This window comes from Oncorhynchus clarkii, chromosome 2, assembly GCF_045791955.1.
Source record: "Oncorhynchus clarkii lewisi isolate Uvic-CL-2024 chromosome 2, UVic_Ocla_1.0, whole genome shotgun sequence".
NCBI lineage: Eukaryota > Metazoa > Chordata > Actinopteri > Salmoniformes > Salmonidae > Oncorhynchus > Oncorhynchus clarkii.
The window spans coordinates 24,011,832-24,029,267 of NC_092148.1; the positions used below are offsets into that span (position 1 = coordinate 24,011,832).

The window sequence follows — 17,436 nt, forward strand, 5'->3', positions numbered from 1 at the left end:
AAACAATGTGAAGAAACAGATGTATTGTCTTATCAAATCAACCAACTAATGTTAGCCAGATAACATTAGTTTGCAACCAACTTGTTTGCTAACGTTACCAGTCTCTCTTGCTATTTGGTTCCTTTTCAATATTTTTGGACAAAAAAAAATAACCCAATAAACTAAATGTTACTCATCGACATAATAGCTTTACCACGCAACTTCAGAATAAACTCCTGAGATATATAGCTAGTTAAATAAGCAAACAATTACTCTCCAGCTACTTACCCTCAGAAATGAATGAATGATCAGCTGTCGCGCCGGCGCCAATCTTTATATATATGACCATTCCATGGCAAGTGCGCATGTGTGTTCCCGGTTCATTTAAACGCGCTAAATGTTCAAATCTGAATTCCATTTATTGCAAATAAGAAAGCGAACATTCTGTTTTATTTCCCGGGAGGTAATACATTTGATCACGTGTTTGCGATCATTATTAGAGACTAGCACTCATCGACTTTGTATGGATGGCGGATCTACTTTGCACAAGAGGGGTTTATTTTATATTTTTAGGAAAAAAGGACGCTTTCCTTATTTCCCGGTTAACCTTAAATGACGCAGTAGGCGCTGAGTTAGCCTTTACACTCGGTCAAGTATATATAAAAAAACGTTTATGCTCTATTTTCTTATTTTTTCGCTGCAAGAAAAACACTTCCGTATTACAGGTCCACCTTTGGGAGAGGTTTCAAACTCGCTTAGCCAATCAGAGGAGGGTCAGGAGAAACAACGTGGTCTTCCTTCAAAATGTAAACAACCCGAGATTAAGATAGTGTGGAGCGCTGTCATATTAAAACAGGAAGATTTTTACACGTTTCAACGCAGAGATTATATGCTTATTGTTATTGTACATAGATTGAGCTAGGTTGAAGCTTACTTTTTTTCACTCCTCTTCTAGCCAATGCATTATTTGTCATACCAAGATAAGACTGCTGGACCCGTCCAAATAGTGACATCGACCCCCATGTATACGTATACCACAGTTTCTTACTAAACCATGTTTGCCTATACAGTAAAGCAGGATCAAGGAGTTACATGCCGAAATATTCTGAAATAATGTATTAAATGTTTTTAAAGTTATGCTTGAAATGGGCATTGTCTAATTGACTCAACAACCAAAAGCATAAAGTTAAGCCTTTTTAATGATTCAGAAAATCAACAGTTATTTCTGGTTGCCTAGCTGGCCAGCTGATTGATCCCACTTCGTACAATACCCCTCAGATTTCAACACACAATAAACATTAGTCATTATTCCATTGTATAGCCTTTAAAACAAGTGTATAGGATTATTTTATCAGAGTTATTATTTTCTGGGTCACTGTTTATTTCCTAAAGTGTTGAATCGGTTGTTTGTTTGTAATAAACTCAGCAAAAAAAAGAAATGTCCTCTCACTGTCAACTGTGTTTATTTTCAGCAAACCTAACATGTGTAAATATTTGTATGAACAAAGCAAGATTCAACAACTGAGACATAAACTGAACAAGTTATACAGACATGTGACTAATAAATAGTGGAACAATGTGTCCCTGAACAAAGGAGGGGGGGGTCAAAATAAAAAGTAACAGTCAGTATCTAGTGTGGCCCCCAGCTGCATTAAGTACTGCAGTGCATCTCCTCCTCATGGACAACACCAGATTTGCCAGTTCTTGCTGTGAGATGTTACCCCACTCTTCCACCAAGTCACCTGCAAGTTCCCGGACATTTCTGGGGGGAATGGCCTTAGCCCTCCGATCCAACAGGTCCCAGACGTGCTCAATGGGATTGAGAACCGGGCTCTTCGCTGGCCATGGCAGAACACTGACATTCCTGTCTTGCAGGAAATCATGCACAGAACGAGCAGTATGGCTGGTGGCATTGTCATGCTGGAGGGTCATGTCAGGACGAGCTTGCAGGAAGGGTACCACATGAGGGGCTGGTGGGTCTTTCCTGTAATGCACAGCGTTGAGATTGCCTGCAATGTCAACAAGCTCAGTCCGATGATGCTGTGACACACCGCCCCAGACCATGATGGGCCCTGCACCTCCAAATCGATCCCGCTCCAGAGTAAGAGGCCTTGGTGTGATGCTCATTCCTTCGACGATATACGCAAATCCGAACATCACCCCTGGTGAGACAAAACCGCAACTCGTCAGTGAAGAGCACTTTCTGCCAGTCCTGTCTGGTCCAGCGACGGTGGGTTTGTGCCCATAGGCGGCGTTGTTGCCGGTGAAGTCTGGTGAGGAAATGCCTTACAACAGGCTTACAAGCCCTCAGTCCAGCCTCTCTCAGCCTATTGCGGACAGTCTGAGCACTGATGGAGGGATTGTGCGTTCCTGGTGTAACTCGGGCAGTTGTTGTTGCCATCCTGTGCCTGCCCCGCAGGTGTGAGGTTCGGATCTACTGATCCTGTGCAGGTGTTGTTACACGTGGTATGCCACTAAGAGGATCATCAGCTGTTCGTCCTGTCTCCCTGTAGCTCTGTATTAGGCGTCTCACAGTACGGACATTGCAATTTATTGCCCTGGCCACATCTGCAGTCCTCATGCCTCCTTGCAGCATGGCTAAGGCACGTTCAAGCAGATGAGCAAGGACCCTGGGCATAATTATTTTGGTGTTTTTCAGAGTCAGTAGAAAGGCCTCTTTAGTGTCCTAAGTTTTCATAACTGTGACCTTAATTGCCTACTGTCTGTAAGCTGTTAGTGTCTTATCGACCGTTCCACAGGTGCATGTTCATTAATTGCTTATAGTTCATTGAACAAGCATGGGAAACAGTGTTTATAAACCATTTACAATGAAGATCTGTTAAGTTATTTGAATTTTTAATAATTATCTTTGAAAGACAGGGTCCTGAAAAAGGGACGTTTCTTTTTTTGCTGAGTTTCGTTATTGAAGATCTTCCTGCCAACTACTTTGCTCATTTGTGATTGGTCAAACATTTGTGATAACTTGTTCTCAATTGTTTGATGAAGTCCATATTTTAAACATTTTATTAGGCTTTAATATTGCTGTGCAAAGCTGTTATGTGCTCTTTATTCAGAACTCATGAGAATGTCATACTGAAAGTAACATCATAGCTGTCTCAGCTCAGTGCTATAAAGGGCTTGTTTTGGAAATAAAGTCTAGGCTGGCTGGTGGGTCTTTCTTGCAAAAGAGATTTCATCATAGTTGAATAAACCTGGTAGAAAAGGTTAAATGGATCAAATGGACAGAAACGGAAGAGTATGTGTATGAAAACATTTATTGTAGACTGTGGCTTACATCATGACAATAGATCATGTATTACAGTTTTAGAACAGACTACCACATTCTCATTTGCAAATTTTGCTGACCATAAAAACAGAGTGAATTGATCTCTCATACATCCAAAATAAAATAATGCGATCAGTTAAGTAGATAAATAACAGTTAACGCTCAAATTCCTACACTTTTTTGGCAAAGTGCTGTATTATTCCAGTAAACTAAATCAAAGCAAAAGTCAAAAAAAAAATGCCACCAAATATTCTTCACACAGGAGAAAACAGGTTTGCTACATTTGTGTATAAAAGCTGTACATGGGCTGGGTGGTTCACGAAGAGAAGCTACCTCCTGTGTGCATAGTTGATTTGCTTTTGTATGTGTTGTCCTTTTGGACAACAGTTCAAGTTCTTCATTAATGCATTGTCATTATACTGTTTAACCTGGAAGGCACGTGATCCACAACAAATTCAAGGCATAAAACAAAATACAAATCCCTGTTATTATCATCAAGAGCTCATACAGACAGCTGAGGACAAAACAAAATGTCTCCTTCCAGCTTCACACATCAAAAATGAGGACTTAGCCATCTCCTCCATTCCCTTCGTCCTGTTGCCCGTGTCACAACAATGCAGTACAAAAATTGACGCGTCAAATGATGCAAGTTTTGCAATCTGACACATCTGAAAATAAAAAAGATACACAAATACAATGACTAGGCTTAAATCACTTCACTATAATCAGTTTACAACTATATAGACAAAACCAAACAAAACCACCTTAGTGCTTCTTAATGCTACCATGCTAAATACATCTGAGTATGTATGTACTGTGTATTTCCCCCAATAAGTACAAAGAAACAGGTGATATTAGGTCATAATATAAGGTCATAATAATATTAGGTCATGTAAATGATTGAGTTTGCCCTGGATACTTGACTTTTAGAGGTTCTGTGAAACTTAAAATAGGCTACTTAGGTGTTTGAATTGTGTCTCTCTGTGCTTTCTTACCACAAGAGCGCACAGATTCATGTTGTCACAAACTTGACCATTTCAGAACAAAGTCTTCAATTTGCAAACATTGTTAAAGTAAAGAAGAATATACTGTAAAAGCAAAAACAATAGTAATATAAACTATTGCAAGGTTAGAGTTTGCCGCTATTTTTTTGGTTGACATTTTATCATAATATTATTAAGTTATGTAACTAAGCAAACAAAGAACAGGGTAAATATCTATCTCAAAACAATGGAAAGTACACAGAAAAAAATATATAAACAAAAATGAAAAAAGACAGTTTCACTCCATCTTGGGGTTATAACAGTCGATTGAGAGAGTAGGAGTTCATTTTCACAGTCCTTGGACAAGCAAACGTTCAAATTGAATTTTCTCGAGACGCACACGATTCTTTTAAAAGGTCAATCATTGATCACAAACATTACCACAAGGCCAAGCACACTATGACAAATTTGGAAGGTCTCCAGTATGTACAAAGACAATTAACATCGGTCAAGTAATCTGCATTGTAGTAAAGTGTAAAGGTGATTGGCTATGACCCTGAGAAGTGGACTGCAGATTTAGAACAAACAATGAGAGATAAGATACAAAAACACATTTTTTTTCTGTTTTCTAGCGCTATACAACCATGCAACAAATCACACGCTAACATAGTCACACCGCTGCTTACAAACATACCTATGTAGATAAACGCTCATACTAACTTCATACTGATATGTAATATACGGTTTTTCATTTTTAAAAATATTTTGGACGTTTTTTTTATAATACATTTTACATTTATTTTTCATCTTAAATTCTACTTTATAACTTATAACAAGGCGTTAAGTGATATTTAACCCAGTATTTGACCAACATTTCCTCAATCAATATTGTGAAAGTACTGAATTACTAAGTTCAAGGCAGGTTCACCCTAAATCAAGAGAGGGGGGTGATGATTTTGAAAAGTAAGTTGTGGCCATCAGAATGACAAATTATATTAGTTTGTCATGAATGAATAAAGAGGAAGCAATTTCATAGGAGGGACATTAGAAACAACTTTGTTAATAAACTGTCCTAATTACAAGTGAAAGACATGCTCCTTTTCTAAATGCCTACTCCTACTCTAAAGACATCACAGTCATTCTATTAAGACACAAACCCTCTTCTGATAGCACACAACCACTCTATGACAGCATACAACAACTCAATGACATCACTTACAATGTCACTACGACAGCATACAAGCAACTCCATGATATCAATCAATGACATCACACAACCATTCTATGGCAGCATACAGCCACACTATGACATCACACAAACATTGCAGTGTGGGTGAAAGCGGAGAGTGCCGCTACAGGTGTAATATCTGATTGAACCAGTCTCTCCCAGTTACCATGTGGTGGTGGGATCCTGCAGCGGAGTAAAGTGACCTATGGCATTGATTCTAAAGGAGTCCTCATCACGTCTCTTCATTCCAGAGTGGAGGATCGGTGGATGGAGGGAAGATGGAGAGCATGTTGCAGGATGAACTCTTTTTCGTGGATCCAGGTTGAGACAGATGGATGAATTGATGGATGGAGGGTAAGGGATAGGGCCAGGACCTCAGTAGTTGAGGTGCCTCTGGCCAGGCTGGTGTAGATAGGTGGTGGTGGTCTTGGCCTGCTTGGCCCCTCTAGTACGCAGCAGGTTGAGGCGGCGTAGGGCGTTGCGGGAGAGGAGCTGGTGCTGGGCGGCGCCACGTACCCTTTGGGCCAGGCGTCCGTGCTGCTGGACCTGGTCTAGGAGGCTTGAGGCCCGGGCTGAGACGGCTGCTGCATAGCAGCCAGCATGGAGCCCGGCTCTGCGCTGCACTACCATCTCTGGCCTATAGGGGGAGACAGGATGGGGGCTGGACTGGTTAATCCATGTTTTTTCTTCTTCTTCAATTTCTGCCTAAAATGACAAATCTAACTACCTGTCAGGACCTGAAGCAAGGATATGCATATTCTTGATACCATTTTAAAAGGAAACACTTTTAAATGTGAAATTAATTAAACACTTTTAAAATGTGAAATTAATGTAGGAGAATATTTTTTACATTCACATTTTTTCACTTAACCTTTATTTAACTAGGCAAGTCCGTTAAGAACAAATTCTTATTTACAATGACGGCCTACCAGGGAACAGTGGGTTAACTGCCTTGTTCAGGGGCAGAATGACAGATTTTTACCTTGTCAGCTCGTGGATTCAATCCAGCAACCATTCAGTTACTGGCCCAATGCTCAAACCACTAGGCTACCTGCCGCCCCCAAAAAATATATTATATTACACATTAGATCTAATATCTAAAAAATATAACACCTTAGATCTGGTAAAAGATAAATACAGATAAAGATAATAATTTTCTTCCTCCATCATTGAAATGCAAGAGAAAGGCCATCATATAATATTGCAGTTTAGGCGCCATTTAGATTTTGGCCACTAGATGGCAGCAGTGTGTGTGCAACGTTTGAGATTGACCCAGTGAAGCATTGCAATACTGGACAATATTTTGCATCAAGTCTGCCCAAATGTGCCAAATTGGTTAATTGATACATTTTGAAGTACATAACTATAGAGAACATACATTTTTTTTGTTTACACACTCCCAGGAATGTCATACATGATGGATCATTAGCTTACACACTAACTTTCACACATCTGGGACCCTCAGGATGACAAATCAGAGCAAGATTACTGAATGTAAGTACATTATTTACCTTCAGAGGTGAATGTATCAAACCAATTGCCGTGAAAAGTTTGTTGTTGTGCACTCCTCAAACAATAGCATGGTATTTTTTCACTGCAATAGCTACTGTAAATTGGACAGTGCAGTTAGATTAACAAGAATGTAAGTTTTCTGCCCATATAAGACATGTCTATGTCCTGGGAAACTTTCTTGTTACTTACAATGTCATGCTAATCACATTAGTGCACGTTAGCTCAACCGTCCTGGAATAGGGACACCGATCCCGTAGAGGTTTAAGCATAAATTCACTAAATGTAGGTGATGAAACACTACTGCCATAATTTTTGCAGCAACAAGTCCTACCTGTGGCAGGGGGTGTCAAGCGAACGTCGACCCGGCTCCTTGACTACGGCGGCAGGTACGTCAACAAGGGGGAGACAGAGATTGAGGTTGAGGGGGAGGTTGAGGGAGATTTGTGGGGGACAGTGGGTGGTGTACACAGACATGCTGGGGTGTTCTATCAGCAGGTTCTCCAGGGGACTGGTCTCTAGTACCATAGGCTTGCCCCTCCTCCCCCCGCTGAAGCAGGGTGGGGGAGTGACGAACCAGCTCTCCTCTAGAGAACAGGCCTCCAGGCACTGGAAACCCCCCTCTTCCTCCTCGGGATCCCCATCCTCGATATCGGCGGTGGAGTCCAGGGAGGAGCAGGAGGCATAGCGGATGGGGGAGCTGGCGATGGGAGAGGGGACGACCACAAGGTCCTCCTCCTCCTCTGAAGTCAGGTCCACCTCAGACAGGCCATCACCACAGGGGCTAGAGCAGGCCTCGGCTGGGGAGAAAGGCAGGGATTGGTTAGGATACATCAGCACAATTAACATTTAAATAAGAAATGGAAAGTTTCTGTTTGCCAAAGCATGTAGGGTAAATGTGTGAAAATGTGTTATACAACCATTGAGTTTTATAATTGGCGATTAAAAAAAAACTCCCTGTAGCAAAATATAAAAATGCAATATGATGGTCTTGAGCTCAACCTGGGTGGGATAACAACTCACATGCAATACCCTAACATGACTTTAGGGGGCAATGTGGCACAGAGAAAATGGCTTTAGCAATCAAAACAAAAACCATCTTTTCCCCTGATGCATAGGTGTCAAAGCCCTACAGGCACAGCGCAGTGTTCTGTCTGTCAGAATAACATGCCTGACCCAAGATGTCAGTGTGTGTGCGCAAGAGCTGTCACTCATAGGATCAAGCAGCTTCAACAACTCTCTCTACCAAACTGCTGCCAAATGCTTTCCAGTCTTTCCCAACTCTAGAATGCACCAAAACACTTTTTTTCCCACTAGCTAACTATCTCAAAAGGATAGGAGAGAAACTAAGTTTCAATAGAATAAATCTAATCAAGTTAAATGAGGTGGAGCGAGAAGTTGCATTCACTGCATCCCTGGGCTATATAGCATGTCTTGCTTTGAGACTTGGTGGTGTTACTGTCAATAGTGCTCTAATAAGTCAGAATAATACACTGCCATGTGGGAAGTATGATGGAAAAAGCTATTTGATACAAGATGGGAATCAAAGCCAGCAGATTGCTGTTTGGTTTCCCATTATACTAAAAATAGCCTGCACGGACGTCTGGCCAAAACTTCATTCCTGGCCAAAGTTTAAACCTGACTGTCTTTTTTGACAGAATCTCTGATAAACAGCTGAGTGTGTGCATGTACATGTGTGTGTAGATGTTTTCCTCTGTGTTCTTTGTGAATTAACAGTGTTCTTTGTGTATTAAGTGTTCTCTGTGCATAAGTGTTCTCTGCGCATAACAGTGTTCTGTGTGTGTATTGGATGTGTTCCCTTGTGTGCATGATCATGAAAGTTTTCCTCTCTTTCCTTTTCAGATAATGTGTGCATAGATGTGTTGTGTTCCTCAGAGTGTGTTCATTTCTGAGTGTGTTATGGTGTATATGTGTGATATAAATACACCCACTCCCAAGGACACCAGTTCCCATCCTCATCTTTCTCTGTCACGCATGTCAGCAGCAGTGCAGCCACCTTGTTTACTCAAAAAAATAAAAATAGTAAATCTCATCTGTGCCGACACACACCCTTAGTTTAGCTGCTAAGCAACACAGCAGAACCCTAAAACGGCTTACATTCATCATCACTGCCTCTGTAAGGCTAATTGGGACCTGTAATCCTCTCACCATCCACCTTGTGTTTGTTTGTGTGTGTGTGTGTACTGTATGTGTGTGCGCACGCAGGAAGGGGGAAGGAAAGCAGTCCACGCTATTGATATAATAGATTAGCAGTTTAGAATAAGAAGGAGACTAGTGCAACTTGAGGTGTTGAAGTGTGCCAGGAATACAGCTCGTACACACTAAGTAGTACACACTTTAAGTGTGTGGAATCAATCCCTACTGTAAAATAGGTCACGGTAATGCAGTCTGTGCAAGAAAGAATGTTTCAACGCTTTCAGAGACAAAACATCTGACCTCAAGTGTCTGCTTACTGCATTCACTCTAACAGTTCTATAAAACAGACACGTAAAAAAGGGTTTATGATACCATGTATCATCTGATATGAGATTCACTGTGATCAGATGAATCATTATTATATCATACTGTTCTATGATCATAATACAGTTTGGGTAAGGCTACAGAGTGCTTGGACTGTAGGGTAATTTATCAACCACCTGTTTGTAAAGCATTATGAATGCTTTTATAGGTATTCAAGCATTTACATGGAACACCTGTAATGAATGATGTGTCACATGGTTTATGAACACATTGTCAGCCATAAAGCATTTCCCAAAGGTTGTCGTAAGAGGCCATGAGCTACATATGTAAGACAAGTCCTATAACGAATTATGGCGTGATAGACGACGCTATAAATGCATTAATCCCAGGTGGTTTGGGTCATAGACCGTGTTACCGACTGGGGGCAATTCTGGAGGGGAATTCTGCTGGGCTGTCTGCCCACACTTCTCACTCCTCAGAGCCCAGAAGGGCAACTCTACTGGGCCTATTTGTATCTTCCTCCACTTAGCCCCACATGCTTTTGTTTGACACAATTACAGACATATTGCCCATATACTGCCCCATATCCCTTCCACCACCCTCCCCTACAGAAGTGGGCCAGCAGGATTCAGTCTCTCACACCTTGAATATTCACACACTTGTGGAATATGAGATGTGTCAGAGGCAGACGGGCTGGATGCACTCCCTTCCCCCAAAGAACAAGTGTGTGCCAGGTGTGTGTGTGTGTGTTATTGAGCAGCATTTATAAACTGTATATGTATAGAACCATGCATGTATGGGCACACATGTATTTGTTTTTGTGTGTATGGATATTGGGAACCTTGCCAGGGCTTAGAGTAGCATCCTTGTGTCTGCATTTGTGAATACAGGTGAACCTAGGTTGCATCGGTTTATGGAGACTATAAGGCACCTAAGGACTGCATAGCCAAGCAGTTGGATAAGGTCATTTCATAGACGTTTATGAGATGTAATATCTGATAATATGCTCACATGGAAAAACAAACGCTGCAGTGGCATATAATCATACTATACCGGCTCCGACACTCGTCGGATGTGGCAGGGCTTGCAAACTATTACAGACAACAAAGGGAAGCACAGCCGAGAGCTGCCCAGTGACACGAGCTAAATAACTTCTATGCTCGCTTTTAGGCAAGTAACACTGAAACATGCATGAGAGCATCAGCTGTTCCAGATGACTGTTTGATCACACTCTCCGCAGCCGATGTGAGCAAGACCTTTAAACAGGTCAACATTCACAAGGCCGCAGGGCCAGATGGATTACCAGGACGTGTACTCCGAGCATGCGCTGACCAACTGGCAAGTGTCTTCACTAACATTTTCAAACTCTCCCTGTCAGAGTCTGTAATACCAACATGTTTCAAGCAGACCACCATAGTCCCTGTGCCCAAGAACACTAAGGTAACCTGCCTAAATGACTTCCAACCCGTAGCACTCATATCTGTAGCCATGAAACGCTTTGAAAGGCTGGTCAAGGCTCACATCAACACCATTATCCCAGAAACCCACTCCAATTTGCATACAGCACCAACCGATCCACAGATTATGTCATCTCTATTGCACTCCACACTGCACTTTCACACCTATGTGAGAATGCTATTCAATGACTACAGCTCAGTATTCAACACCATTGTGCCCTCAAAGCTAGGGACCCTGGGACTAAACACCTCCCTCTAACTGGATCCTGGACTTCCTGACGGGTCTCCCCCAGTTGGTAAGGGCAGGTAACAACACATCCGCCACGCTGATCCTCAACACGAGGGCCCCTCAGGGGTGCGTGCTCAGTCCCTTCCTGTACTCCCTGTTCACTTATGACGGCACGTTCAGGCACGACTCCAACACCATCCTTAAGTTTGCTGATGACACAACAGTGGTAGGCCTGATCACAGACAATGATGGAACAGCCTATAGGGAGGAGGTCAGAGACCTGACCGTGTGGTGCAAGGACAACAATCTCTCCCTCAACGTGATCAAGACAAAGGAGAGGATTGTGGACTACAGGAAAAGGAGGACCGAGCACGCCCCTATTCTCATCCACAGGGCTGTAGTGGAGCAGGTTGAGAGCTTCAAGTTCCTTGGCGTCCACATCACCAACAAACGAACATGGTCCAAGCACACCAAGACAGTCGTGAAGAGGCTACGACAAAACCTACTCCCCCTCAGGAGACTGAAAAGATTTGGCATGGATCCACAGATCCTCAAAATGTTTTACAGATGCACCATCGAGACCATCCTGACGTGTTGCATCACTTCCTGGTATGGCAACTGCTCAGCCTCCGACACAAGGCACTACAGAGGGTAGTGCGTACGGCCCAGTACATCACCAGTGCCAAGCTTCCTGCCATCCAATACCTCTATACCAGGCGGTGTCAGAGGAAGGCCCTAAAAATGGTCAAAGACTCCAGCCACCCTAGTCATAGACTGTTCTCTCTGCTACTGCACGGCAAGTGGTACCGGAGCGCCAGGTCCAAGAAGCTTCTGAACAGCTTCTACCCCCAATCCGTAAGACTCCTGAACAGCTAATCAAATGGCTATCCAGACAATTTGCATTGCCCCCCCCCCTTCTACACTGCTGCTACTCTGTTATTATCTAACTCTACCTACATGTACTACATGTATTATCTAACTCTACCTACATATTACCTCAATTACCTCAACACCGGTGCCCCCGCACATTGACTCTGTACCGGTAGCCCCTGTATATAGCCACACTATTGTTATTTACTGCTCCTCTAATTATTTGTTATTCTTATCTCTTACTTTTTTAAAGGTATTTTCTTAAAACAGCATTGTTGGTTAAGGGCTTGTAAGTAAGCATTTCACTGTAAGGTGTATCTATACCTGTTGTATTCGACGCATGTGACAAATACTATTTGATTTGATCAGTTGACTTTTAAAAGGTAGTGAAGTTCCCACCATGTGACTGCATGGAAATTATGCTAACTGTTGAAACCATCTGACCTGTTTTGTACATGGATACCAGGAGGTTATGGTGTGTGAGGGGTTGATTGTGTTTAGAGTATGTATTTGCATTTTTGTTTGTGTATTTTAGTGTTTATGTCTGTGTATGTTTCGTCTGTGTGTGTCTGTGTATGTTCTGAAGCTCACCCAGATAGTCTACCAGGATCCACTCTTCACCCTCCTCCTTCTGGCCAAAGCCCTGTTCTCCAGGGCCTCCCCGGCTCACCTCCTCCACATTGTCCCCGAACAGGACACTGGTGAGCCTCTGGAACATACTGGAACTCCTTGGGGGGGCACAGAGGGACCAAGGGGGGGGGCTGAGCGGTGCGAGGACGGGGAACAGGCGTTTTGGTCATCAGCTGCAGGTGCTAAAGTGCTTCAATAAGGTACGGATGTCTATCATCTGAGGGGAGCTGTGTAAAGTCTGGTCATAGCTCACCTCGACGTGTGCAAAATTACAAAGGACCTGAGAGACAAAAGGGGAGGGGGAGAAAGAGAGATAATACGTTGTTGTGATCTTGAGTGACAAATTTGAGACCATATACATGAGCTTATAAAGACTTGTGTGAAAAGGGAGGGGGAGATGCATACAAATATCCTTTAGCTTTTGGGCAATTGGCAGGAGGAAAACATGGTTCAGACTGAACTGGAAGGACATCCATGTTTCGTTCTGGCTTACTAGTTTTAGAGTACACTCCAAAATAAACACTCTCTGCCAATAAATAGGTTTTCTATATCTCTAATGCTCGATAATAAAACATAAAAGTGTAGCCAGATCATTCACAACTGTCACAAACTTCAAATAGGCACCGTATGTGGTCATAAATGTTTACAGGTGTGGGTATTATTTGCCTATCTACCAGACATCCCTCATACATCCAATTATGGAAATAGACCCATCATCAACTAGCTGCCAACTGACATAGACATACTGGCCAAATATGTGTGGGCCTAATAGGTCTGTAACCTATCAGCTTGTTCACTGATAGGGTGGTCCTTTATAGAACACACACTATAGTGCTGATTATGCTGTATCTTCACCTAGGGATCAACTCTCTGTGGCCTTACAGTCCAGTATTGGTGGTATAGGCCTGACCTTTCTTTGCAATTCGACCTCCAGTCCCACTGACTAGAGTGTAAAAAGCCAGACAGCATTTGTCTGCTGATAAAGTTAACTACTGCCCCCACACTGACACACCAGGGATACAGCGAAGCAGTGACACTGTTTTCAGGTCATACATTATGACCCCTGACCTGAAGCAAGATCAGTGATACACAACAACCAATATTCTCCCAGACAACATTGAATTCCTGCTGTGAAGCCACATTTGTCAGTGGAATTGTAAACTATGAGTTGTATGCATGTACACATGTATGGTAAACAAATACAGAGCTGTGCAGCCAATAATTAGAGATCTGTGGGTTTGTAAGATCTGAAAAGCTGAGAGAACTACAGTAGCTTCTTTATGATAATGTTCAAAAAGGACAAGATAGTTGTTTGGCAGACCTGACACAAAAACTGAAACCTGGTCTGCCAGATAGGCTACAGACAAACACACGTTATGCCAGAATTACAGGTTTGCCATATATTACCTAACATCAGACATATTCGTCAGAAGATGTGTAGGATGCAAGCGATTGCAAACAAGTCGTTCTTTGAGTCAATGTCCTCTTATTTGTTAGATTCAACGACAAATAAAGTGAGCAGCTGTGCTATGAGGTTGAGGGACTGAGGACTTTTCTATGGGACTTTATCTACAGTATGTCCAATACGCAACCGGGTTATAATCTCCTGCACCTGTTCGTCCTCAACAAAATATCGCGTGCAAGCATTTTCTTCCCAGAACGGTGGCTCTATTCAGATAGCAAACACGGAGGGGGGATGAAAGCGTCGTGATACTGGCAACATTAAAAAGGCAGAATATGATTATTTACGGAATGAAACGGTAGGTTAATGTGAGAGCTCACTGGATAATATTTTCTTGTCGTATGTATTTGGATGGTTGGTTGGAGGCCTGTCGTCGACACCTTGGAATAGAGAACGTTAGGAGCCGTAACGATTACGTCATATGGATATTCTCCATGAGTGTTACACCCAGAGCAAAATGCCTGAAATTGTCTCTGTAATAAAACAAATAAATCCCTGAAAATATTAATTAAATGTTCAGTTAGTGTCTGTGGTAGGCTGTCTGCTTGCGGGATGATTTGTTGACTAGCATACAAGCGGAGGGTGTATAGCGTCACCCTACACCTCTTAGGCGGGTCGCAGCTCCTACAATGTTCAACTGCCAGCAAAGTTTAACTTAAAAAGTACAATTCTGTTTTGTGCATTTAATTAGCTCCTCCCTCAATAGATAGGTGGCCATCTAGACCTTGCCATTTTAATAACTTTTCATTAGACTGCGGTCTGACTCTTATTTGGCAAAAATGGGCCGAGAATCTTATTTTTGCTACACAAAACACTGTTGGTGCATAAAAACAGTGGAAATAGGCTATGTATTTGTGCTAAACCGTACTTATGTAAATAAAGTAATGTCAACAATGGCCTACAATTAAAATGCAAAAGAGAACGGTGTGTTCTTTCAACAACAGACAACAAAGAGACCCCCCCAAAAAACTCACCTGCGGCAAGAAAAAATGTGAACAGCAAAGGACGGATATTTAGTGATAAAATCCTTAAGACTTTGAGGTAGATTGTATCTTTTCGAGAATATAAAAAAAAGTTTTCTTCGCGGAAGAAATTTAGTACATGGACCTTTGTTTTCGGAACAACACAGTTCGTTACTTTTCCGAGCCTTTCCGAGGTCCCACTGTTCCCTTTGTTATTGTTGAGGCGAACAAACAGCTGATCGGAGTGACGTGTTTTCGGGCAGCCTATGGGAGGGCCCTGTATTAAATCTGTAAGCCAATCATACGCCACCGTTGACTCTGACAGACTGTCACCAACGCACGTGACCCACCCAGAGAAAGACAAGACTGGGCTAGGCCCAGCCCACACGTTTTTGGGAGTGCTTTTCAAAAAGTGTCTTCAAACTTGTCAAAATATTTGACTAGGCACCCTTACTTCCTGTGATGTGTAAAATATCGCCCATGTGTTTCCTTTTTTTTCTTTTTACGATTTCCCGGTTTAATTAATCCAGCTTTATGGACAGCAGGCTATAAATTAACAATATTGTTAATACAATGCTTATAACCCTATGTTATATAACTGTCTATAAAGAGTCAATGAAGCCATCCTGTAACATTTCCTTCGCTCAATAAACATCTCCCGGTAGTCCAGTGACAGTCAAATGCTCTATTAATGTGAAGGTGACATTATCAAAATTACCAAAACACAAAATTTCATCCTGAGGTGACTAAAATCCTTCTTTACATGCATAAGAATAAAAGCACATTTAATAGTGTGGGACCATGTTACAAAGCAATGACAGCGCTCTGCACCCTCCCTAAAAGGATACATTCAATAATGAAAATATATAGATTTTAACCTTATACCAAGTTTTTTGTTGTTGCAATCACTAAAATTAGATGGACGGATGTCTCCTCTGTTGGGACAGAATGGGCCATTGGCTTCACAAACAAAAGGGATCCAGACAAAGGAATAGGGGATAAAAATATGACAGTGCACTCAATAAATAGTATGTAGGTCACCAGTGAGGGGTACAACAACGCACCCCATTCCCTCAAGCGGTGCAAATTGGGAAAAGGGACCTGACCCAAAACATGGCACACCAACCCCCATACATAAACCGGATTAAGGACAGTTTGTACAAAGGACCTCCTGGGGCTGGTTGCACCAGTTGGTCGTAAACTCTACGTCCGACGTAAAATGTTCTGGATTGCTGGCCCAGTATTCCATTAGGGTGAAAGTAAGACGGAAATTCACAATGGGTATATAGACAGACATATAAGTGTCTTTATTGCCTAATAAGTAAGCCAAACACAACTAATATAAAATAAATACCATTAGCAAATCGTTATTGAGGCTAGAAAACACACCTCAATTTGGCTAACATTTCCCGAGCCTTGTAGACTATTCAAACGGACATTCCGTGAAAACCCCCAAAAAATGACTGATTTATAAAGAAGAGTCCCCACGTTTGTATTAAAGCAGCACAATAACGCTGAAATTATTGCTGACCCCACACACACACGTCATTTAAAACAGTTGGACGACTGGGAGTTTCTGTAACAATATGATAAATGTCTTCAATGACATTAGCCTACTTTACTCCAATTTTCCCATCATTCAGTGATATTCATTCCCAGAGTAATTATTGATTAATCCATCCCATTGTGGTTAAGAAAATGTGCATGCATAGTGATGAGCTTTGTGAAGTGATGGGATGGACATGCCCTGCAAAGTTTAGAACCAATTAGGTGTTTAAACCCTGAATGACTAACAGGGGCCGTTGCATTGAACCCTGCGCGCAGCCATCATGGCACTCCTCAATTGTAAAACATTTTGGAAGCTATAGAAATGCATTTATTAATGTCTACATTCGTTTTCTATAATAGACACCTTAATGCATACTTTTAAATTATGTGAGCTAAAACATTTTCCTTAAAAGTATTTTTGTTGTTGAGAGTACTAATGTTACTGTCCCCACTACAAATTTTTGTTTGTTAAATACATGTAATTTTGTCCTTGAAAAACTTAATTGAAATACTGTAGAATTCCACTCATTCCTATGGAGGACTGCTCCTAATCCAGAGCGCCAATATGGCAGACCAGGGGCTTCGAAGCCTCTCAATGGCCAATATATAGCACCAGCAATCCAGGCTTTATATAAATCATTGTTTAGAACTGCCATGGCCTACCAACCATAATTATGAAACATCAAAATCTCATGAAGTCGCATTGCTTAAGCCGGATATAGCTACGACTAATCTTATTTTTGGTTGGTGCAACAGGTGCAACCTAGCATTTAACACCAATTATTTTTTTAACACCCAACTGGTGCAATCTG

General features: G+C 41.9%; 1 protein-coding gene across 2 annotated transcripts; it reads right to left on the reverse strand.

Annotated features, from left to right (window-relative positions):
• Nucleotides 1-3,236: 3,236 nt before the first annotated feature.
• On the reverse strand, nucleotides 3,237-15,309 carry LOC139364719 (tumor protein p53-inducible nuclear protein 1-like). 2 transcript variants are annotated; one of them, XM_071101720.1, is made up of 4 exons: nucleotides 15,089-15,309; nucleotides 12,614-12,932; nucleotides 7,320-7,785; nucleotides 3,237-6,113 (listed from the first exon to the last, which is right to left on the reverse strand). In XM_071101720.1, the coding sequence occupies exons 2-4, from the start codon at nucleotides 12,738-12,740 to the stop codon at nucleotides 5,852-5,854; spliced, it is 855 nt and encodes a 284-aa protein (XP_070957821.1). In that variant the 5' UTR covers nucleotides 12,741-12,932; nucleotides 15,089-15,309; the 3' UTR covers nucleotides 3,237-5,851. The 2 variants fall into 2 exon arrangements, with proteins under 2 accessions (XP_070957821.1, XP_070957831.1); XM_071101730.1 differs by having other exon boundaries at nucleotides 12,614-12,750; nucleotides 15,089-15,276.
• Nucleotides 15,310-17,436: the final 2,127 nt, after the last annotated feature.